Here is a 25496-nt window from a genome sequence, read left to right on the forward strand (position 1 = left end):
TCAGGTAAAGTCCACTATCTAACTCTGATAAGTTTTTATTATGAGATTCTTGATATATGATGTGACTGAGTCACATGGTGATGTTTTAAGAATCAAAGAAAAGTGAAGAAACTTAATGAAAGAATATGCTGGATCTGATCGCGTAGATGGATTTCTATCGCGTAGTTTGTAGATTGGATTCGTGAGCTACTTCTTAGGAGTTATGAGATATTGCTTAGGAATAGATAACAACAAGTTTTCATATGGATTGTAAGGATAATTTTTTCCGCAAAGTTTTAAAATAAAAGGAAAATTTCTGATTTTATTTATTTTAAAATATCCTTACAATCTGTGAAAATTTTTGTTGCTTATAAGATTCCGTTAATAGCAAGAGTGGAAAATATGAAATTAATTCTTTCATTTGTGGTAATGTCTAAATTTACCAAATAAGGAAATATTCTCATCACCCAAGTTTCAATTGGACCGGAACTTGGAATCATGAAAGTTGTATAGCATGATGAATGAGAACTTTCAAGTATTGGAAAAATTAAGACTAATTACTTGTTCACATGGATGTGTGAGTCATGTAAAGGACTAAGGGATCAAGTACACATTCTTATGCACTGGTCAAGTCCACCACAAAAGACCAATAAGATTATTCGTCATAATTTACTAAAGCTCAGTAAATATGGTTATACTTACAAGCTTAAGTGTAATTCTGAGACATTGGAAAAGGTTCCAATGTATGACAGAGCGAATAAGAAGAATCAAATTAGGCAGAAGGCTAAAAGTTTCTCAAATCTGAAAAAGATGGGAGAGTACTTTAGTATCAGTTTTGTGATCATCTTAATGATTAAGAAACCATATCAAAATTAGTTCTCTAAGGAAATCTTAGTGCATTCTTATGACTAAGAAGAGGAACTTGAATTGTTGAAATGGTTAAATCAAGAAGATGAGTCATACTTTGTTCCAATACAAGTCTTAGAGTCATACTCCAAGATTGTAATTTGAGTGACATGTCTTAAAGAAGGTTTAAAACACTTGTCAAATGTAAGAGTAAAAGTTTTATACTCTTGTACATTTGAAATTCGTTAGTTGTGATGTTTTGGATAAAACAAAGACCAATTAAGGCCAATTATGTGAAGTCTTTGTCTTGATTAGAATACACACTATCTCTTGAATATCTAACAAGAGAGTCTTATATGTCAAGAAGACAGTGGGAGTATTAACAAGAGAGTCTCAAGAACTAATCAAGAATAAAACCTGAAGTTCTTCACTAACACACGACTTGAGGTTTATAACCTATCGTGTTAACATATTCTGTGCCCATTCCAGTTAAAGTTTGCTTTGCATATGAGTTCTTAGAGTTCTCAATTGGTTACACAACAACTTGGAAGAAATGGCAGACCCTTGAGCTGCCAGGTGGCAAAAAATTAAGATTGAGTTCAGTCCATATGAGCTTGGATTTGTCATTATCCTTGTCTTGTGACTATGGTTTTACAACTCACATTGATAAGAACACATACACCATTAAATCTAAGTGTCATAAGGTTTCTCTCTGATTCATGAAAATGATGGTGAGGAAACACTTTCACTAAGTAGATTTTAGCTAGATAGCAATTGTGTTATTTGCATTCTCCAAGTCGTTAGTGGAGCGTGTGTGGTTTACCGGCACACTAACATGGACTTGTGAGAAGTGGCAAAGGTCTAAACAATCGAGACTATGATTACGACATCCCTTTTCATAGTTCTTAAAATTGTTTAGACACACAAGTGTGCTATCTAAGGCAAGGTGTATGATTTTGATAAAGTTTTATCAAAACAATCTAGTATCAGAAATCTAAACTTTGGTAAGAAAGTCAGTTGATTTATGAGTACATGTCAAAGCTAGTGGGAGCATAAGTATCATGCTAATAATCATCATGTTAGTGGGAGCATGATAATTATGATAAGTATTACAAGTTAGCAAAGTTAATTATAGAAAACAAAATGTTTCAATTGGGAAAAAGTTGTTTTGCTATAATTAAGGGAGAGGAAATTATACTTCATCTCAAATCTATAAGCTTAGATCGTGAGGTTTTAATCATTTAGTCAAGTATACATATATATATATATATATATATATATATATATATATATATGAATATCATGTTGGAATGGCTCAACATAAGGAAATTCTGTATATGAGTCCATTATTTGCGTTCTAAAATTCGATTATGATTACGGCATCCCTTTTCATAATCTGAATTATGAGAACTTGACAAATAGAAATGGAAATATTATAGCAAAAGACTGGTTTAGTCTTTATGTGAGACATCATGAATCGTGTCCCATATACTTTAGATATAGGATCGATTACATGTGCTATATTCATCCTTTCTAAAAAAAATTCCAAATGTCGGGGCATTAAGAAGGGAAAAGGTCTAGAATTGGATATGACTAAAATGATTAAGCAATTGTTGAGGACAATCTAAGGTTTACCAAGGATTGGTTGCTCAAGGATAGTTGGAAGTATAGTGTTGACTTTGGAAGGACCATATTGACATAGTCTGAAAAGAGGCAACTCTTGTTCGGAAGTGATAGTCAAAATGGAATATGGAAATGGTTCAAAGTTAGAAAGTATTCAATCTGTAAGATTAGGAAACTTAATGCAAGAAGGATGTTTCCAAGGAGTTGATCTCCATTGGAATACTCTGTAATGATTGTTGCCAAGTCTGGTTGAATTTGTGCATAATCATTACAAGAGGATCAATGCATATAAGTTTAGAATCTAACAGATTTCAGTAAATGGCATGAAGTTAGAATTCTTGCATTTGCAGTAAGGGTTTGGGACCGTGAAAAAGGATCATTGGAGTTATGTTCAGTTAATCTATTTCACAAAGTAAAGATCATAGACAAACATAATATGCATACTTGGTGTATGGCATGACTAGTGTTTAGAAAACATAGTGTACATGCTTGGAGCATGGGACAACTATTGTTTTATATTAAAGAATAAAGTTGATAGCTGAAACAGTATACAATGAATAATGTGTAATCATATGGTGATAAATAAAAGGTGTTTTATTTATATTCATAAGTTCTGAGACCATATTGGATTCGATTATTATTGTGTTTCAATTTGCATGTTTTGACTTCTAGAATAAACCAGGTTATTCTTCCAGAATGACTAAGTTATTCAAACCATCCACAATCGGTCATATGTTGGAAGTAGATATGAATGAAGACTGTCATGGGTTGGCTTGTAGAGGTCTAAGATGTTGGACAAAGGGCTACAACACTCATAAGTGCTCATAAGTTCTGAGTATTGGATTCAACCCGCGCTCATTGGAATCACTTCATGGATTTTATCACGAGTGATCATGAGACGATAATATCTTATATCCTTCAAACCTAGAGATATGAGTTGTTACTATGAGTTGGTTGTACATTGATTGCATGAAAATGCACTCGGTAACTCGGTGTTATAAAACGTGCATTTGTGTATGATACAACAAGTAGTAGAACAAGCCATACGAGTAGAAGTTTATCCATTCCTTTTACCTTCGGGATAAAAGCGATATATGTGGGCCCCTCGATGATTTAATGATGACACATGTGAGTGCTTCGCCAAGCCAAGACTGACTTGATTTGTTCAATTAGTCAGTCATCATGAATCGGAAATCGGGAAACAACAAATGGACAGAGAAAATGACTATAATCCATGTCTCAGTCCATATGATATCTCGAATGGAGGAATATATGATCCCTTATCTAATGGACAAGTTCGTTGACAAGATCAGAGTTCGACAACGACAACAGCTTTAAGAGCTACGATTTCCAGTTAAGGTTTTGAAGTCATACTCAATAATAGTTTTAGACTTATCCAAGTGGGAGACTATTGGATTAATGTCTAAGTCCATAACTATATTTGATATGTACTTGACCCGACCCGGCATGGTCCATTTGGGTTGCACTTCACCAACACAATTTATATGGATAGTCTTTTGAGAATAGTATATTTATGATTAATATTAATATATTATAAGTTCTAATATATTAATATGGAATCATATTACTTAATTAGTATTGATCAAGAATTAATTTAGAATTAATTAAGTGATCAAAATGAACTAATTAAATATGGACTCTTATATATATATATATATATATATATATATATATATATATATATATATATATATATATATATATATATATATATATATATATATATATGGAATGGGCCAAGTTCATTTAGGTTGGGCTAAGCTTTCATGGATAGTCCATGGAGTGTTTAACCAATGGATCATATGAAATGAAAGGTCATGGGTTTAACCCTAGTCTCCATACTATATAAAGATGTCATTGGTTGGTGAAATAGGCACCGGTGTGGGTACACTATGAAGGGCTAGCCGATTTCACTAGAGAGAAACAAGTATCCATATTCTCTAAAGTCTTCTAAGGTGTTTTGGTGATTTGTGATTCCACTTGAGGCTTCCACACTATTGGGGCTAAGCTCTTAAAGCTTGAAGACATCAATCTACATCAAAAGGTATGTTATCTAACTAGTACTTTGTAGTATAAGAACATCATAATATGCTAGTTAGGATTAAAGCCTTGGAAAGATCTTATTTGCATGTATAATAGAGAAAACATAGATCCAAGGTATTTAGGGTTGCATGTACACTTAGGAGTGTTAGAATGCTCAAAACCCAACAGTTTCTTGGGCACCTTGTTAACCAAGATGGGATTTCGGTGGATCCGCAACCACATTTGCCTTACCAGTTGTTCTGAACACCTTGAAATCATAGAACTCGGTGGATGGGATTTCGGTGGATCTGCAACCACATTTCCAGGCCGTGATTAGGGACCTGGAAATCATAGAACTCGGCGAGTTTATGAGCTAACTCGGCGATTTCAAGGCAATTTCCCAACCAAATGAAGACAGACTCGGGCGAGTTGAAGGGGAACTCGGCGAGTCATAGACTGAACACCTTCATACGGATGAAGATGGACTCGACGAGTTCAGGGACGAACTCAGCGAGTCGGTTGAAGATAACCCTATGTGTTGTTGAAGGCGAAATCATCGAGCTCTTGCTAGACTCAACGAGTAGGGACAAAGTTTTAGTTGTTCATGGACGAGGGGACTCGACGAGTTAGTGAACCAACTCGGTGAGTCTGGTCAACCAGATGTTGACTTTGACCAGGGTTTTGACTTTAACTTTGACTTGGGATTTAGCGACCCTAGTAAGGGTTATGAGTATGAGTTGGTAATGTAGAAAGGATGTTGGTAATGTAGAAAGGATGTTGTTTAGGGATTGAGGAGTCGGGCAAAGTCGATTTTCACACCAAGGACAATGCACACACTACATGACGTTGAGGTGAGTTACCCTCCAGTAGAAGTGGATCTAAGGCACCAAGGCCGACCCACTAGTAGTTTGTTATAGTTGAGATGATTGTTTTTGTGATAATTATCTGTGTTTTTATTACTTGATGTGTTCTATGTTCCAGTATGATGTGTTCTATGTGATAAGTGGTAGTAGGAGGGGAATTGTCCCTCGATTCGATCGTTAGGACCGAATGGTAGGTCGGACACCCCATACATGTCTGACAGTATGTTTATGATATGATATTATGTGATGGTAGTAGGGGTGAAATACTCCCCCTGACCGGGTGAGATAGGCCAGAAGGTTGGCAGGCACCCCAGAATGGCCTGACACGGGTAGGTTAGCATCCCAGAATGGCTTGACATGGGTAGGTCGGGCACCCCAGAATTGCCCGACGGTATGTATGAATGTATGTATGTGGTATGTTGTGGGAACTCACTAAGCTTTGTGCTTACCATTTTTAGTTTTGGTTTCAGGTACCTCTTCAGCTCTTGGGAAGGAGTCGGCAGTGTAGTAGTACATCGCACACACATGATTTCCGCTTTGAGAACCTTGGGATTGTACTCTGATATTCTACTATTTGTTGTTTTGGTTTTTTAGACTTGTGATCTGTGATTTGATATTTTGAAATGATAACAATGATGTTTCCGTAAACAATTTTTTATAAGTAATATAATTAAACAAAAAAAAATTTAGGTCTTAATTTTGGGATGTTACAACATCTTTTACTCTTTAGACTTCGACCACTCACCCTCCCATAGCTGGTTCTAAGAAACTTAATAATGGTTCCTATAGATTCATTGGCCACAAAATAATCCATTGGTTAATGTTCTTCACACATGAACTAATTATTTAATTAATGCAATTTGAGAATAAAATTATGAAATAAGTTCCTTACCTGATGGGAGGGTTGTCTTCTTCAACATGTTCTTGACAACAGTGAAATCTGGAGCGCCACCTTGATTTTGATCAAAAGAAAACATAGAGATGCTAATGATATACATACATAGGAAAAATCTCAGTTATGAAGAAAACCATAATCGAACCTTACTTTCCTAAAATTGACGATATTAGAGAAGTATTTGAGGGAAAGGAATCTGATGACGTCTAGGGTCGCCGGAAGGCGGTTCAGATGTGGTGGTGATGATGTTGCGGTGGTGGGGTAGCTATGGTTAGGGAACGAAGAGAGTTAGCAGAAAGAGATTAACAATTTTTCAATTTTAAATTTTAAACGTCGATTCAATATTAACGCATAATGTAGGTAGTTGATAGTTTGATTGAACGGAGTAAAATCTTGTTGATTTATTTATTACTTATTAGAATGATATAATCAATTTTAAATTTGGATGCAGAATAGCGATGAAAATGGATTTGGCAGGAAAAAAGAAGAGCAAAAAGATGCCAAGTGGCATATTGGAGAATTAGAACAGGACACGCGATCATTTAAGGTTTCTTTTGTTAAAAGAGAGAGATATTGTTACGGTGGCATGTGAGGTGGCAAGTTTTTGATGTTATAACGACAACCCATACCGATTAATATGAACTAACTGCTTTTTGAGTTTTTTAGTTTGCCTTACTTGTCAAACCAAAAATTATTTTATAGCCAGCTTTTTAAAAATCTAAACACTTCAAACTTACGCCTCACAAAAAGAGGTTTTCATTCCAATTACTTTTATTCCACTAGATTCCACAAAACATGCACGCCCTTGTTGTTTCCATAATGCTAGCTTATGATTACACCGTCCATTAAAACAATGACAAACAAACCAAACAAACTCCCACAAAAAATGGATGACTCTAAAGTATTTGTTGGTGACATACCTAATTCTTGGTAAACTACAACTGCCTTTTGAAATTCAACAAACCTTGAATATCTTATCACAAGAAGAGCATGTTAGAACAATCAAACCAGCAATAAGTTTGAACAGTAAAAAAAACAAAGATTATAACAAAATAGTATGTGTATTTCTTAGGATTTTTTAATGAGAAATAATTTGTAAGCCAAATTGCCTATTTATAGGGTATCTAGATACCATTACATTATTTTAGTGTCATCTAATATTTTAGGTGTGGTAATTTATTTCAAGAGGTGCAAAGTAAACACTCGTATAAGTTACTTCGACTCGATGTCAAATATTTCATGGTACTCCATAAGTTCTTTCTTTATTAATGCGGTTTACTTCAAAGTTGAACCTTGTTGAAGCTTATGAGATTGGAACCCAAGACTACTCCATTTCAAAGTGTTTTATCACTAAGAAGGATTGATGGTGGTAGGACACCATCATTGTTGAGTCTGAACAAACAAAAACAGAGTATATAAGAAAGCAACAACCAAATGACGAAAATAGGTAAGAGTTAGTTGGAGAAAACAAAGTTAATTTATAATATTTTGCTTTCTTGTTCATGTCTTGAAAGTACCTAGACAACGACGACACACCAAGCCAGATGCCATGCAGGAAGAGACAATGCTAACCACCTACTAGACAAAAATGGTCGCATGTCAATTGTCAACAACAAGAGAGACTCCTCGAGAGTCGTGAACCCCATACATGGTTTGTCCTTGTCAGCAGTCGAGCACAAAGCCACGTGGCAGTTCGATTATGTATTTTGAGTAAAGAATCAAAATTTATCCAACAATAATACATAAACAGATACAAACTAGACAGGACCACTCCATTCCAATTCTTTTGAAATGGGTTCTTTAATAATAGTAGGAAAAAGTACACTTCAACGCATGCCATAAAATCCAATAACAAATACCTTCTTCACAAAGACATCATTCGTCTAAATTCTAGTATATAAACTGCCAAACCCAAGTGTAGAAAAAAAAAAAAAAAAAAAAAATCTTGTTTTACGAAACTCAATTTTATGGTTTCTATTTACTTAATGTGGGAGGGAGTGGAGTCCAATTAGCAATTGATGGACCAATCGTAGTCTTGGTAAGCAACATGCACAGCACCACCGTCACCTGAAAGATGCGACAACAGCCCCGCCTTGGTTGCATCCAAGTACCCGTTTAGCCATTTCAACATCTCCTTTTCTTGCCCAAAATCAACACTAAACCTGAAAATTTTGATACAATAATATTATTAGCCCATGATCATTAATTAGGTGTGAATTGAAGCAATGTGTTGTGGCTCACCACTTGAAGATACGAGTGAGGTGCACTGTTCTCTTGGCCAGATCCACGTGGATTCCATCCTTCTGTAGAAACTCACGTGCTGCAAATCTTAATTCTGATTCTACGCCTTGTGGGGTGAAGAATCTCACGGGTGGGCTTGATTTCGACCCGTTACAGATACCGAAATGAATCAATGGATTCACTTGTGGGAATGCCAACTGCAAAAGCAAAAAAACTCATAAGGTCACATGCATTAAAACTATACATTCTCATAATAAAAAATAGCGCTCTAGTCTTGTCAGCTTTAACAGTTTGTGGGACTTGTACCTCTAAACGCTTGTCGCCAGAACCAAAAGGTTTTGTAAACGTGTAAGGTGGTCTTCGGTTATTCCTAAGAACACCATTTATAATTGTTGTAAGCGAATATGGAGAGCCACCAATCACATAAACAAAATCCGAATTGAAGGATTTCCTATCGATTACAGAAGCCCCGGGATGCCCGATACTGATAACCGCATGGATCACCATCGCATTGTGTAGGTTGAGAAAGAAAGCAAGCCTCTCAGAAACCGAAAGTGTCGATATATCCACCCTTTGAAGTTCTTGCACCAAGTTTACAAATCTGTAAATTAAATATCATTTATCCAGTCAGCAATTTATCCACAGTTGATTATAATTAATAATAATAATTAAAAAATACCTCCGGAATTCCTCGCTGTTGCTAATACCCAAATAATCAAGATGGTAACCATCTTCAGAGGCATAGGATTCAAGTATTGCTGACATTATCTTGGCAAGTTTTAGGCTAATTGTTGTAGCAGATTTTGGCTCGAGGTCATTTGTCGAACCCCTGAAATTATAGCATCGTGGAATGAATGGCTCGTGTTCAAGAAATCTATAAAAATGGTTTCCATCTTCGAATTCGTTTTCCCTGAAAGCAACATATGATTAAAAAAAAAAAAAAAAGTCATGTAATGCTAAGTGCCAACACTTTTTGTTTTTAATATGTAAGAAAAAGAACATTGAGATTTTTAATTACCCGAACACGTGATGGAGAAAGTGTCTTCTTGCTAGTTGCTTCCCAATCTCCACGGCCTATATAAAGAATACAAACAACTCGAATATAATATATGGTTTTATTGGAAATGTCTTGTGACATAAATAAATGATTTGGTTTCAGACTTTCAGTTAAATTAATAAATTAAAATTTATACATAATATAGTTGATGATGGTTTTTGTACTAATTTATATAAAAAGCACAAGATCCAGCAGCATGCAAAGAGATCATGATTCGTGATTCATTTTGGGTATAAAGAATCAATTTGGGCGGTGAAACCATGTGTCATTAATGATGATTTTAATGACTTTTAAATAAAACATAACCATTTTTTACCCCAAAAACATCTTTTGATGTCATTTCGTAAAGTAATAGTTACCATATGAACAATATTATTGATCTTGAAATGATCCTTTAAAAGACTTGTATTTCAATATAGAAATCACGTTTCAAGATTTTGTAGGTGAGTACTCATGTTTTCTTTTTGTTTAAGTAATTCGGAATATGCGAAGTTTAACGACAATAGGGAGACAATCATCACCTACTTTGCAGTATACTAAAATAATATACTCCTCGATAATGTTATATTTTAAATATTTTTCTATAAAAATAGTTTAAAAAATAGATATTCATTTTCAAAAAATGGTGGGATTGTTTCAAATTATAGAATATTATTTCGAAAAAATTGTGATAGGTAACGGTTGCCGACTTAACGATGATCAGGAGATGAACATACGAAGTATGATAGGCTGCGATGCAGGGAAGCAATATTAGGAAGCAAAAGTCAAAGAAATCACGATACCTTCTTCCTCCCGCAGTCAAACTGGTGAATTAAAGCCTCCACCATCTCCGACGAAGAGAAACAGTTCTTCACGATCTTCATCTTCATCAAACGATCTTGAATCGGCAACTTTTGCCGCAGTACTCTAACGGTTGCTACCAACTCGTCGGGATTTTCCTCCTCCGGATCGTCAAACCCGTACACCGGCGGCGCGGGCGCGTCGTCTGGGCACTTCCGGCAAAGCAATTCCTTCATCCTTTCATCCAGCAATCCGCAATTTCTTAGAGAATTCAACGCCACAAGTCCGCCGAAGAGCTTCTCGTTGAAAAAGATCTGAGGTACAGCGGTGCTTCTGGTTCGTTCGAACAACTCCTTCTCTCTGGTTGGATACACGTCTATGTTGATCTCCACGTAGCGTAATTTCCGATCCCTGAGAAATGATCGAACTGCCGTCGAGTCTCTGCAATTTGATCGCGAAAAGAAAGTGATGCGTCCTTTGAACTGTTCATTTTCTTCATTTTCATTTTTGAGCTTTACTGTCACTTTGAGTCCCGATAAATGAAACTCCGTAATGTTTGAAACCTTCTTCTTTTCCGAAGCGTCGTCGTTGTCATCTGTTAATAACGATAATCGTTTCGTGATCGCCGCCGATAAGCTATTGCTCTTCTCTCGGAAGAATTTACTTAACGTTGGTATCTGTACGGCAGCGGCGGCACTTTCCGGGGATGAGTTTGATCGTTTGATTAACGGAGACGATTGTATTTTTTCCGCCTCCTCTGTGTCAAGGGCAACGACGCCTGGTGGTGCTTCAGGTCTCGGAAGCTGTGGATTTGGATGAAATACCTCAGTCGGTTCGGCCTCATCGTCATTTCCGTTTTTTCGTAAACCCTCGGCGTCGCCTGACTTTTCTTCGTTATCTACATGGATCTCTCTCTGTTCAATCTCATCGGAACCACCATCACTGTTACTAGAATCATTCACAGAAGAATCATCCGAATCAACTTGTTCTGTTTCCTGTTCTCCGCAATCATCGCCGCTTGATACCTTCTTGTTTATTTCACAATCAAAAAACTCTGGCGATTTAGGATTGAGATTGATATCAACTGCGGTTGTTATTTGCACTCCTCCCTCAGGTAACCCCATGGCTAGTAATTTCTTGATGGTGGAATGAAATGGGGGCGGAGAAGGGGTGAAAGAGTTGTTTGATAGCGGCGGGGATATCGGGGGGGAGATATAAGAAGCGTGTGGGGGGAGAGAGTCAAGAAGGCTTGGTCAGCAGAAGGAGGTGAAAACTGACAAACGTGACCGGCGGGGTCCGGCGACGATACTTCGATTAAATTAGATACTAGGTGACGGATGATGAGCAATTAGTTTAATACCCCAAATCTTTCATTTAAATAAATTATTCTTACAACCATATAACATAAAATACATATCGCATTTCAAATCTACATCCTATAACAATTCTAAGCTAGAGATGTTAAAAAGTTGAGTAGATCCCGTTCTTTTGAGATCTATATTCTATACGTATAGGTTCAAGTATTCTAACTAATTAGATTATGATCCACGTTTAACGTAGGGATATAATTTAAATATATATTAAATTAATAAATGGTTTTGTCTTCGGTTGAATTTTAATAAAAAAAAAATGTTAGTAGATTCATTTTTAGAGTTTTTGAATAAAACTTATTAGATAAAAATATTTAATAGTTATATTATAACAATTTGGTTATTTAATACAGTAATTTTTAACATAAATGATCTATATGTCTTTGTTTAATTTATCACAACATAATGTGACTTATTGATTAAAACATTTTGTGTACTGGTTTTATGAAGTGATTTGGTTTGGTATACTAACTCCCATGGAGACTCATATGGTTCTTTTTATATTGGTCCTGTAAAACCAAAAATAACAATAAGTTGTTACATGCACCGACAACATTAAATTTTTCAAAAAAATTTGATAAACATTACAAATAAAGTCAATTGTCATAACCATAAACATCAAATTCTGCAATAAGTTGTTACATGTACCGACAACATTAAATTTTCAAAGAAATTTGATAAATATTACAAATAAAGTGAATTGTCATAACCATAAACATCAAATCTAGACATTGTAATTTGGTCGATTTCAATGTATTTTTTCCTTATAAAAAATAAAATATGATTTTTCAGACTACACCCAATCACATATACATATCTTCCGATCAAATAAATTATTACAAAAAAAAACATGTTATGAACAAAAATATAATATTAGTTTCATAATTTGCTAAATGTTAACACTAATAAATAATAATGAACTTTCACAAATCTTGCATTTTGATCACTACATCCAACTAACAAATGAAATTTGGTTTAGATGATTGATTCAATAAGTGCATCCATGACTTCTTATAGTTGAATTTTGAGAAATATTAAGACCTACTGATATATGAGGGAATGGTCTGTGAGTCTACGGTTGGTTTTTATAGGACAATACAAATTCAAAATCCTTAGCACATATCTTTCCTACCTGCTTCAATTGTCAAAATCAGATCAAACTTGTCAAAATCAAATTATTAAAAAAAAACAGATATGTTACCTAACAATCAAACAACATATTTTTCATTGAAATAAATATCATAAATCTACAATTTACACTTTATATATTATAATTAAATTATATATTACCTTTTCATCTTTAATGATCACTAACACCTCTTTCTACCTTATTGTTGTGACACACATCTATATCGAAAATAAGAGAAAGAACTGTAAAGAAGAATGTTGATGGAGTGATACTTCATTGAGAGCAAAATTCTTCATAAAACCGTTAGGATTCTTCTTTAAACTGCTAGAAGGTCTATATAGTGACAACCGGTATGACATCCATGAGAACGAAGCACTTAAAATAACAGTTTTGATTAATGTAAGTGAAATTTTTTTTTAGAATGCTTACAAGTTGTGAGTGTTTCCACTTGGATGTGAACATTAACATTCTTATAGAGAAATGAAACTTCTAACGAACCCTACATAGCCAAATCGACAAACATGACAACATAAAAAGAAGCCTAACTTGGCTTATAACCAAATTTCCAACAAATTTTAAAATTTTAAGGTTTTGCTGAACAATTTTTTCAATTTATCATAATTTTATTTTATTACAACCTTATATGAGTAATCAATGATCTAAATCAAGTGAAAGAAATAATTGTTCATTTAAATCCAGTAAAAAATTTCAATATTGTGAAATTGCATATAATTTACATGTTTGCTTATTCTCTTGAAGGTACCTGACCACTTAGATATGTACTATTATTTTATTAATTAGTGCATAAATTACATTATAGAATACAAAATTTAATGATTGTTCAAAATCATTTACACTTGATTTAAAAATAGAAAATGGACAAATTTATAATCATAAAAGTATGCTTAATTCAATAAATTTGTTATCAAAATTAATAGAAAACCAAGTTTTTTGAAGAAACAAATCAAAGACACAAAAACGAATAAAAAACAAAGAACATTTGAAGATCATGTTAGAAAAGTATGATCAATAAGATCTTTTTGGCACTTTTCAATATAGATATGGTTAATCTTTTCTCATCTCTTAGGATGATAAGTATAAGTGAGTAGAGAAAACAAATTTATAATCATAAAAATATGCTTAATTCTAAATATCTGTTATCAAAGTTAATGGAAAGTACTTTTGTAGACAATAATAAATTATTAAGTATGTAGGATATTACCACTAAGGGATTTTGAGTTTTGCATCATCCTCAAGCTTCAATAAGAAGATTAACTAATGCTCATCACTTTCAAGTAAAAATCTCTCCAATTTAAACTTAATTATAGTAATGCTAATCAATAGCGTTATAGAAAGATGTAAGGTTAAGAATAATTACATAAAGTTGTTGATTATATAGTGGGAAATCAAGCAATTGTAATTTAACATGTATGAGACCAATTATTATCTTCAAAATTGGAAGTATTTACTATATTAATAAGATTAAATACAATGTTACTGTTTTGCCCTTGATGAATTTTGGTACCATCGATGTACACTGAGAAAGAAATAGAATAATTAAGAAGATATATCATGTTGGTTTGCAAACATATAGGATGGTCAGTGCATAAGTTATGACTTTAAATTTGGGGAGGATTTGAATTTTATGTTAGGGATAATACAAATTGGTGAAGGTTAGAGTGAAAACATTGGTGAACAACGTATTTAACCAAACATTGGTCAAGATGACGTAAACAATTTGATCTAAGGGTGGAAAAGGTATAAGTGAAACATGATAAAAAATATTTATTGCTTTAGATGACAAAATAAAGTTTCTCTTTTAGATATATAATTCAATCTTCTATTTTGTAAATGTAAATGTCTTACACTTGGGTTGTGGTGACTTAGTAACACATGTGGAAGATATGGTAGATAACATATTGACCCATGTTCATATCCTGACACTACTCAGCCTCGGTGGTCATGGAGGTTCGCCTGCAGTGACTCCAATGCATGAGGCATAACCTCATGTTCGCAACAGAGATTAGTTGGTGCGCGAAAGTTGGTTTGGAAACCCTCGTTAGGGAAGTTCCATTTCCAAAAAAAATGTAAAGTCTTAGTCTTCGCCTCTCTCAAGCATCATTGTAATGTGATTTATTATTTAAATCTGTAAAATTGTGGATATCATTAATATCTAAAAAATAATAATAATTAAATGGTAGATGTTTACTAATAAATTTATCAATAAATTCACAAGGAACTATATATAATTGTTTTAGAATGGTTATAAGATTTATGAAAGTTTATAATTTCATAAAAAGTTGCAGTTTATTAGATTATAAAATTTATCAATAAATTCACAAAAAACTATAAATAATTGTTTTAAAATGGTTAGAAGATTTATAAAAGTTCATAATTTCATAAAAAGTTGCAGTTTTAGAATGGTTAGAAGATTTATAAATTATAAAAGTTTATAATTTCATAATTGTTTTAGAAGATTTACAAAAGTTTATAATTTCATAAATAGTTGCAGTTTGTTAATATTTATATTGAAGTTGTAATGAATAACATTGTAACAATGCTGACAAATTCACATTCAAACGGAATAATATAATAAAAAATGATTAAAATTCTAAATTCATGAGTTTAAACCCAAAAGGAAAATAGATGAATAATTTAACATTTCATAAAACCTAAATTGTATTTAACTGATCAAAATTCTAACCCAAAAATAGAATACTATGAAACAATGTAATCAAACACCAAACCCAAAAACCAAATAGTATGTAAACATAATATGAAATCAACCGTACTCAAATCACCCAACTACTCATATAAAATCATGAAAATCATAATTATTTTTCTTTCTTTGGAACTAACAGTTTTGGCTTGCATTCTCCAGAAATACGATCTGTTATTGATGTTAATGATCGTTTGGTTGAGGACATCATAAATATCTTCCAAGTTGTGTTTTAATTCTTCATTTCTCGACACTTTTTAAAGGATGTCCACTTAGTTGGTGGACTTATTGCAATACTTTTATCAAGATTCGAAGCCGCTGAAGGTTTCCTCGTACTGCCAATCAGCCATTACCTGAATACCATCACATGTGACGAGGCTCAGATAATCCTTCAAGTAAAGGACTCGTTCCTACAATGGTTAGACTCAAACGAGAGCTGCGCGGTAGGGTTAAATCCAGAACTCTAAGATTATCCAATCCTGATCACATGTGACGTAACGTATTCATCTAATAGCTAACTCCCATCACTCAGAATCCCACGAAGCACAAAGCAAGCAACATTCATACCAAAGGGAAATCTAACCAGAACATAATTAAGAAGTTCTATCAAAATACAAGAATTTGTACTAGCATGCAATATAAGCTCACATAAATCAGGCATAACCTATACAGGCTATCTTACCTCTGTATAACCAATGCTAGCATATAGCTCAATAAGCGCATATAATAGGCACATAAGGCATCCTCCTAGATCCTTAGCCCTAAATCTAGCATGTTGATCACATAATCATATCATAACATAAACTTGTATGGGTAATTTGGGTGAACTTACTTGAGCTCGGCTGATTGCATGCACCACACCCTTTTCTCTTTTCAAGGTTCCTTTTGCTTTTTCTAAAACCCTTTTCTTTCCTCAAAATCCTTTTATAAATATGGTTTTTCTTTTGGAAAATTTTTATAACACTTCCTCAGTATGAGTTCATACACACCCGAGAGTGTGCCCGAATCCCTCAAACCAAGGCTCTGATACCAACTTGTAACATTCCCAAATTTCGAGTCCAAAAATTTCTTTTAAAAACATTACTAATTCATAGTGTTAAGTCATTCAAACATACATAAAGGGTTTATATGACAAATCATAGTTTCATTTCCAAAACTACATGGACCAGCATTGTAGCCGTAGACCCATTCACACAAAGGGAAACTCACCTGAACTGCTGAACTTTGCTGATAACCCTATGGCTGCTGTCCGACAATTCTCCAAACCGCTGCTCCACTAGCTCCCCGAGCTATTAATATCAATATAACACTTAGCTCCAAACTGAACTCTATAAGTCAAACTAAGTCAACTCTGGTCAAAGTCAAATCCTGGTCAAAGTCAACCTTCCAATTGACTCGACTCGCCAAGTCAACGCATAGACTCGCCGAGTTCTTAAACTCAGAAACTCTCAAAATATGACTCAACTCGCCGAGTCACCCCAAGACTCGTCGAGTTCAACGATCTCTGAGTCCCATCCTGTCCAACTCACTGATATGCGTCTTAACCAGAAAAGGTTGAGGTTCTGCGACCAGACTCACCGAGTCAAAGGCAATCTTCAACATACTCGCCGAGTTGTTCTTCAACTCACCGAGTCCATGCTCATGTTCATACAACTAGCCGAGTACACCCATGTGACTCACCGAGTCTATTCAGCTCTCAATCCATACAGTGGCTTTTCGAGCCATGTAGGGGCTCCAACCCATAGATCCACTCTTCTAAAGTCTAATCCCCACGTAAGGTTGCAAACTTTATGTGAAACCAAGGAGCTAAAGGCCCAAAACACTCTAAGGCTAGGGTTTGAGACAAAGGGGCTTCACCACTAACTCATTGACTGCTGCTTTAAGACATTCTGGACCCTCACAACCCTAGATCTGAAGTAGCAACCTCAGATCTAAGTCCCAAACCAGAAATAAATCTCGATCTTACCAAAATAGCCCCAAAATCTCATTCAAGAATAGATCTAATTGCAATAAAGCCAAAGCAACAGCTTATTACCTCAAGGATGACTTCCCACTGAAGAATAATCCAACTTTCTACAAAGCCCCTTGCTCTAAGCTTCTTGATCTTTTATATTTCTTCACAAAACCCCCTTATCTAAGCTCCAAAATTGCTTCCAAAGACTCTCACTCACGATTTAGGGTTTCTGGATCTCAAAAGGGGAGTAAAGAGGCTGGGGAAGGGATGTAATGTTCTTTAAATATGGCACAACCCCCATGATTAGGGTTTTTCTCATCCAGAGTAGACTCGCCGAGTCCACTAGCCGACTCGCAGAGTCGGTCACTTACTCTATGCTCGAATCCCGCTCCGACTCGTCGAGTTCCTCCCTGGACTCGACGAGTTGACTCTTAACTTAGATCTTTTCCTTTCTTTTCTTGGTCTTTCTGATTCTGGGTGTTACAACTCTCCCCCGCTTAAACTAGACTTCGTCCTCGAAGTCCGCTACGGCCATCTGATCTGCAATCTGCTCGCATCACCCATGACTAATGAATATAACTCCATCCGACCACTTCCATGGACCTTCCGTCCGGTCACTTAGAATAAAACTAGTCCTTGTGGATATCAATCCTCAAGTGCACTCTAATCCCGCCAACCCTGAGCACACAACTCACTCACTGATAATCCTTCCGGTACTCCTCGAGTACTTATGCTGAAATCCTAGGGGTTCACCCCCTCCTTTTTCCTTGCACGCTTTCTGGTCTTCCCAAGGCAACGTTCCATAACTAATCATTTCCACCATCGCTATGAAGGACATATCCTTCATGGTATCCATCACTCCAGCCACTCCCAGTGCCAGTCACTATTCCCGATACCTACCGAACGCTTCAGTATTATCCTACGAGCACAACTGCTAGGGTTATCTCGTTTATAGACAATATCGTTTTCGAGAGTCCACTCGCAATACATGTCAACGGGTTTTTAGAGTACACCGGTGAACACATCGTTCACAACACCTACAAGTTGCGAGTCTGCTAGTGTTCCACTGGACTGTCTAGAGTAGTCCATGGTTGTCATCCATACTCTGATAGATGATGGGGCCATCGCTTAGGTCATCGTTTCGGCTCATCTCTTTGGCTCATCGCTTCTCACCATATTTAACCACTTATATATCATCGCTCATCATTCATCTCATCTCTCATCGCTCATCATTTATCTTATCTTTAATCTACCTATATTCTACCCAACACGTTTTATAGATATAAAATACGTATACAATTTAAATCATTTAAAACATATATAAAATTGTTCATCCAACATAAACAACAAGTATTCAAGTAATATGCACACATAGCACGTAGTTTATAAAATACTTCATATCTATGTGTAAGATGAAAGTAACTATGCACTCACCTGATACGACGGTTACTCGGTACTCAGACAGCACTTCGTTACTCTCAACACAATTCTCCTCGGATAAAACCTAGTATCATTACCACTAGAGTTTAGTCTAATATTCACCAAGACAAATTAATAGTCTGGCTAGTATTATTATTATTATATAAGCGTTAAACAACACTATATAACTCATAATAATAGCCCAACTAATTATTTTAAGGTCCTAATAACATTACTATAATTAAATAGAAACTATATTAAAAATAGCGTAGGCACAACTCACTTATAGCGGGTTTTATAGAAAACCAGGCTTCGCTTGGAGCAACGTTTCCAAACCGAAAGACCCTTTTTCTCGGGACTCCGGGAGCCTCGGGGGTTCCTTTGGGACTTCGGGTGCTAGGGGGGTTTCTTAGGGTTTAGGGGGGGGGGGGGGTTAAAACCCTTAGAGAGAGAAAGTATTTAGAGAGAGAATGAAGAAAGGTGTGAGAAATCCGGGCAATCTCGCATGCCTTTTATGGGCTCCAGCAACTCGGTTACGCTGGGCATTCGGTGAAGCTACGCTGGGCGTAGATCGGATAAGGGTGCCAGCTCGCACTGCGTCGGAAGGATAAGGACCGAAGGTACGCGGGGCGTACCAGACTTCGTACGTGGGGCCTAATGCGAGGGGATACGTGGCTTCATTCGATGCAAGGCTTTCTTCAGCGATGGACGGCCCTGATGCCGCCACGTCACCAGTCTCACAATAGACTTCGCAGTTTTGGATCCAAACTTTAAAAATTCATATCTTCCTCATATGAGATCCGTTTTCGACGTTCTTTATATCCATGCGTAGGCGGGAACGTACTCTACAGCTTTTGTTTAGACACCATCGGCTAATTTTGACTCTATTTTAAAAGTTATATTATTAACACGCCGGGACAAGATTGGTCCGTTAAATTCTCATAACTTCTTCATCCAACATCCGTTTTCGTCCATCTTTTTCTCGTTACACTAATATTAATGAGATCTTAGATTCTCGTTTAGGTTGTGTCGGCTAAAAACCACTCGATCTACTATTTGAATTTCGGGTTGTACACTGTTAAGTCGAAACTTCGAATAATCATAACTTCCTCATATGAAGTCAGATTTGAGCGTTCTTTTTTATGGATGCTCTTGGTTTAATGTATTCTACGACTTTAGTTTAGGTCACTAAGGATAAAACTTGCTCTATCGTAAATTCACTATTTACGCTTCCCGGTATTGTGTCGGTTCCGTCGCGAAACTTCGATGGGTCATAACTTCTTCGTTATAACTCGGATTTCGGCATTCTTTATATGTACAGAAACCTTGTAAAATATACTACAACTTGGTTAAGATTATTTATTCTATATAATATTTTGCCGAAAAGTCATTTTCAACACTTATTGCCTCTAAGTTGACTAGCACGGATCTACGGGCGTTACACATAGTAAATGCAAGAAATTGAAGAAGAATAAGGAGAACAGAGTAAAGTAAGAGCTTGGACAAAATAAGTGGAGAAGAAGATTGCTCGAGAAGAACACTATAAATCATAGGACTCAATCTAAAATCGTAATAATAATCACTTCAGTGTAATCATATATATATATATATATATATATATATATATATATATATATATATATATATATATATATATATATATATATATATATATATTGAAACGACCCAAAAACACGACCCAAAAATTTTCGTTTTTCCATATAATCAAAACCATAATATAAGTATCATAACATAAACACACGCGATGTATCCCCAAAACATAATAAAATATTGTGCGGAAAACTGTATCATACTACATCAATCCAAAACATCAAGAGACATCCCCAGGATAAAAGCTATGCTGCGGTGTGTGCGATGCTGTCACCCCGAGCTCTTCCCTTTGCTTGCGGAAGTACCTGAAACCAAAACTGAAACTGTAAGCACGAAGCTTAGTGAGCTCCCCCAAACTACCACATACCATACAATAACATATAAACACATATTGGGCCTTGCCCACTGCATCGGGCCGAAGCCCGAAAACTGCATCGGACCGAAGTCCGGAACTGATTGGGACCTTGTCCCCTGCATCGGACCGAAGTCCGGAACTAACTGCATCGGATCGTAATCCGGAACTGACTGCATCGGACCGAAGTCCGGAACTGACTGGGACCTTATCCCCTGCATCGGACCGAAGTCCGGAACTAACTGCATCGGACCGAAGTCTGGAACTGACTGGGACCTTGTCCCCTGCATCGGACCGAAGTCCGGAACTAACTGCATCGGACCGAAGTCCGGAACTGACTGACTGAACATGGCATAGCATAACACATCAACTAGCATAACACAAATACAACATGCTACATCGGGCCGAAGTCCGGAACACATAATACTTAACACATAAAACATAGCACCCAAATCCTGTTCGAACCACGAAGGCATCGAACATACCAACTACTGCATCGGACCTAAATCCGGAAACTACTGCTAACTGAACGGGCCGGCATTGTGGCCTTAGACCCGTTCCTACTGGAAGGAAACTCACCTCGTAAGCTGGCTGCTGAGTGTGTGGCTCGGGAAGCTAACGGCGGCTGCTCCTGAATCTCCTCGGCTACAAGTCCATAAACACACTCAATCAAATACTAAACACTGTGCTTGGGGTAAAATGACTCTTTTACCCTTGGTCAAAGTCAACTCTCTTTTGGGCTGACTCGCCGAGTTGGGCCACCCAACTCGCCGAGTCCCACTCTTACTTTTCACTCTTACTCACTGCTACTCGTCGAGTCTGGCATCGACTCGACGAGTACCCTCTTGATCCAAGAACTCAGACAATCTTCATCCGACTCGCCGAGTCGTACGAACAGACTCGACGAGTTGTTCTTGATCCCAAGAAGATTGCCTTGGACTCGCCGAGTTGTATGAACAAACTCGTCGAGTCCCTCCATCACTGAGTCTACTCTCAACTCGCTGAGTCCACTTCCTGACTCACCTCGTCCACTCGACACTGATAAAACTGAAGGACTCGGGACTCGCGACCCGACTCGTCGAGTCGTTCTTCCAAGTCGCCGAGTCGCCGCCATGCAACTGATTTTTACTTGATTTTGTTTGAATCCAATGCATACAATTGATAGATCTGAGTCCAATAAGATGTTTTACCACGTAAAGTTTCCAACTTTACGTGCACAACCTCATGAATAAGGGAAATAAGGCTAAAAGATGCATAAAATGGGTAGATCTATGGTTATCATGCAATATAACTCCAAAAAGACAGTAGATCTGGGCTCTACAACACCCCAACATTCAGATCCATAGATATATCGACTTAATAAGACGTTCATGCAAGTGTAAGGCTTGAAACAAGCATCAACTAGCTCTTAGGAGAGCCCTAATGGAAGTTTAAAGCATATAATAAGATGGAACTCCGAAAATACCTCAATAAACTCTGATTTGGCCTTGGATCTTTGCACTACAACCCTTCTCCTTGCTTCTTTCTTCTTCTCCTTCTTCACACCTTCACAAAGAGGGCACCAAAACACATATAAGCTCTTCAATGGAGGTTTGGGGCTCTAATACTGCGTTCTCAGGGTGAGGGAGGCGAGAATGGGGGCTATAAGGTGGTATAAATAGTGGGCAACCCGGGGAATTTAGGGTTTCACCCAGACAGATGGACTCGCCGAGTCCATATTATGGACTTGTCGAGTCGCCGGCTCACGCGTGCCCTCAGACACGACCCGACTCGGCGAGTCAGGCTAGAACTCGCCGAGTCCCTCTAGAAAAACTCACTATAATTACCAATAAATCAACATACCGGGAACGGGTTGTTACATATATATATATATATATATATATATATATATATATATATATATATATATATATATATATAGGGTGTTTCTGAATAAGAAAATCATTATCTTCAAAAAAAATTGGGATCCTAAGATTTCATCTTAGAGATTTTCGGCTATTCATCTGGAAAAAAAGAAAGATATCAGCTATATTAATTCAAAACTTCAAATTAATTGACTTTTTATTTAATCAGTTTTAAAATTCAAACAATTTTCTCAAATTGCTTCATTTTATGTGGGATATACTGAGAGATAAATTATGAATAATATTGAATTTAATTTCGACTCTTAAATATTTTGTTGATTTAATGGGATTAGATTAGATTTTATAGGGTAATAACTTAATTATTGAGATGTTTGTTTAATGAGTTTTTTAAAAAAAATAAAAAATAAATAAAATATAAACAGATTTGAATTTTGAAATCAAAATCTATAAATAAGGGAGTTAAATTAGAAACAAAATTAATTAGAGATACTGATATCATGTATATAAATAAAATGATATATTTCAATTGATAAAATAATTACCGAATTTAAAGATTCTATAATTAAATGTAATTATGTTTGAATTTTATTTGAAGAAAATGATGTCATCAATTTGATCTAAGGGTGGAAAACAGAGTATTAAAACACAATCAAGAGCCCTAATTATTTCATTGGTGAATTAAGGGTTCTCTTTTAATAATATTTAGATATTATCATGTGGATATCATATGCTATGAGAATGATAAAGAAAAATATGTTGTTTGATAATATAAATAATCAGTCTTACATAACTATTGTCATTAACACACATTCTCACTAATTAAATCGTCTATAACGTTATTATACACTTATTATTATTATTCTCATTTATGTCAGAATATTTTATTAGTTCATATTCTGTCAGAATGAAAATGAGCGAAAAAGGATGTGTGAGAACAAGAATAAATAATAATTAGCAATAATACATGAAAATGATGATGTTTTTGTAAGGTTGATCGTATTCGCATTTCTAAACAACTGATTCTCTTAGTAATTATCATAGCATACAATATCCGCACAATAATTAGTTAGAATAGAATAACATAAGCCTATATATATATATATATATATATATATATATATATATATATATATATATATATATATATAGAGAGAGAGAGAGAGAGAGAGAAAGAGAGAGAGAGACAAACATTAAAAATATATGAGTTTGTTGGATTTGTCGTTTTTTAATGTTGGATTTTAATTTTTTAGTCATTAAAAAACTAGATTTTAAGCTTTTTAAAGTTATGAAAAGTAGTTTTGTTAGCCCAAAATATAACAATTAATTTTAGCATACAAAAGTTAATTTTAAGCCTATAAAATGGGAAACAATGGCGGGATCGGGGGTGATGACGGTATTTGGGGGCGGGATATGGGGATATTTAAATGGGTAAATAGGGGACTCGGGGGGAGGGCGATAACTGATTTCGGGGACGATGAGAGCTATTCCCGCTCCTATTTGATCTCATTGACATCCCTATTCTAGGCAAATACTTAACACGACCAATATCGTCATATATTATGTAAAGGAGCAATGTTTAGATACAGAAAAAGTTTCAACACTTGGTAATGTCTAAAATCTAAACACAATATACTCATTGGTACGATGCCATTCATAAGTTCCGAAAATCGATGTTTCATAATTGATAAGCCACGAATTAAGAAATATGGGAGACATAAGGATGAAATACAATAAGAAAACATTATGCATTAACTAATGAAATATATCAAAGCCAAACATATCGTAGTTACTAACAAATGTTCAAATTCAAGTGAAATAAATAAAGTAATCAATGGGTCAACCAACGAATTTGTGATGTCAATATAGGTTTAGCGACTCAAGCATACCATGAGCTTGGATGTGGAGAGATGGGGGTCTTTGGACTAGTGATGAGATTTAGAGCCGGAAAACCGGACCGGAATCAAAATCGGACCGGAATCGGAACCATTAGAACCGGAATATATAGAATCGGTTTCGGGTTCAAAAAATTGGCTTTATCCGGGTTCCGGGTAATCCGGGTTTGGGTCCATCGGGTCCGGGTAAACCGGGTAAAAAAACCGGAACCGGTTTTTGGAACCGGAACCACTTTTAGGGTCGGAACCGTTTTTTGTGAAACGTTTAAAAGATGCATATCTTATTCGTTTCAACTCCAATTTACATACGGTTTTTTCCAACATGTAGTTTAGAGTTTGTACATGATTTTAGACTATAAGTTTGCCATTTTTATTCTTATATTCATTGACTTACAGTCCCCCAAAGTCGATATATCAAAGTTTGAAGTTTTTAATTTTTCAATTTTTTTGTATTCGGTGAAAGTTTTAAAACATGCATATCTAATTCGTTTGAAGTCGGATTGACATGTGTTTTTTTGCATTGTACTTTACAATTTATACATGATTTTAGACTATAATTTTGTCATTTTTGGTTTAACATTCAATGATTTACTGTCCTCCGAAGTCGGGATATCAAAACTGAAAATTTTCAACTTTTCAGTTATTTGTTTTTGTACTTTGTATTATGTGAAAATGTTAACACATGCATATCACATTCATTTAAAGTCGGATTGACATGATGTTTTTTCCAAAGTTTATCTTAAAGTTTGTACATAATTTTTAACTATGATTTTGTTAATTTTGGTTTCATATTCAATGAGTTACAATCACCCAAAGTCGGGATATCAATATGAAAATTTTCAAAGTTCAACCCACTAA

General features: G+C 35.6%; 1 protein-coding gene across 1 annotated transcript; it reads right to left on the reverse strand.

Moving 5' to 3' along the window:
* Positions 1-8007: 8007 nt before the first annotated feature.
* Positions 8008-11642, reverse strand: LOC145034991 (glutaredoxin-like protein). The gene is made up of 6 exons (XM_078983570.1): positions 10330-11642; positions 9509-9564; positions 9170-9400; positions 8797-9091; positions 8491-8687; positions 8008-8411 (listed from the first exon to the last, which is right to left on the reverse strand). The coding sequence occupies exons 1-6, from the start codon at positions 11449-11451 to the stop codon at positions 8258-8260; spliced, it is 2055 nt and encodes a 684-aa protein (XP_078839696.1). The 5' UTR covers positions 11452-11642; the 3' UTR covers positions 8008-8257.
* Positions 11643-25496: the final 13854 nt, after the last annotated feature.

Source organism: Lactuca saligna, chromosome 3, assembly GCF_052625555.1.
Source record: "Lactuca saligna cultivar CGN05327 chromosome 3, ASM5262555v1, whole genome shotgun sequence".
Taxonomy (NCBI): domain Eukaryota; kingdom Viridiplantae; phylum Streptophyta; class Magnoliopsida; order Asterales; family Asteraceae; genus Lactuca; species Lactuca saligna.

Coding starts and splice junctions, on each gene's coding strand:
- LOC145034991 (XM_078983570.1), bottom strand. CDS start 11,451: ATGGGGTTACCTGAGGGAGGAGTGCAAATAACAACCGCAGTTGATATC. Junction 9,401..9,508: donor TTTCTCCATCACGTGTTCGG/GTAATTAAAAAT, acceptor TGTTGCTTTCAG/GGAAAACGAATTCGAAGATG. Junction 9,092..9,169: donor AACAGCGAGGAATTCCGGAG/GTATTTTTTAAT, acceptor TTTAATTTACAG/ATTTGTAAACTTGGTGCAAG.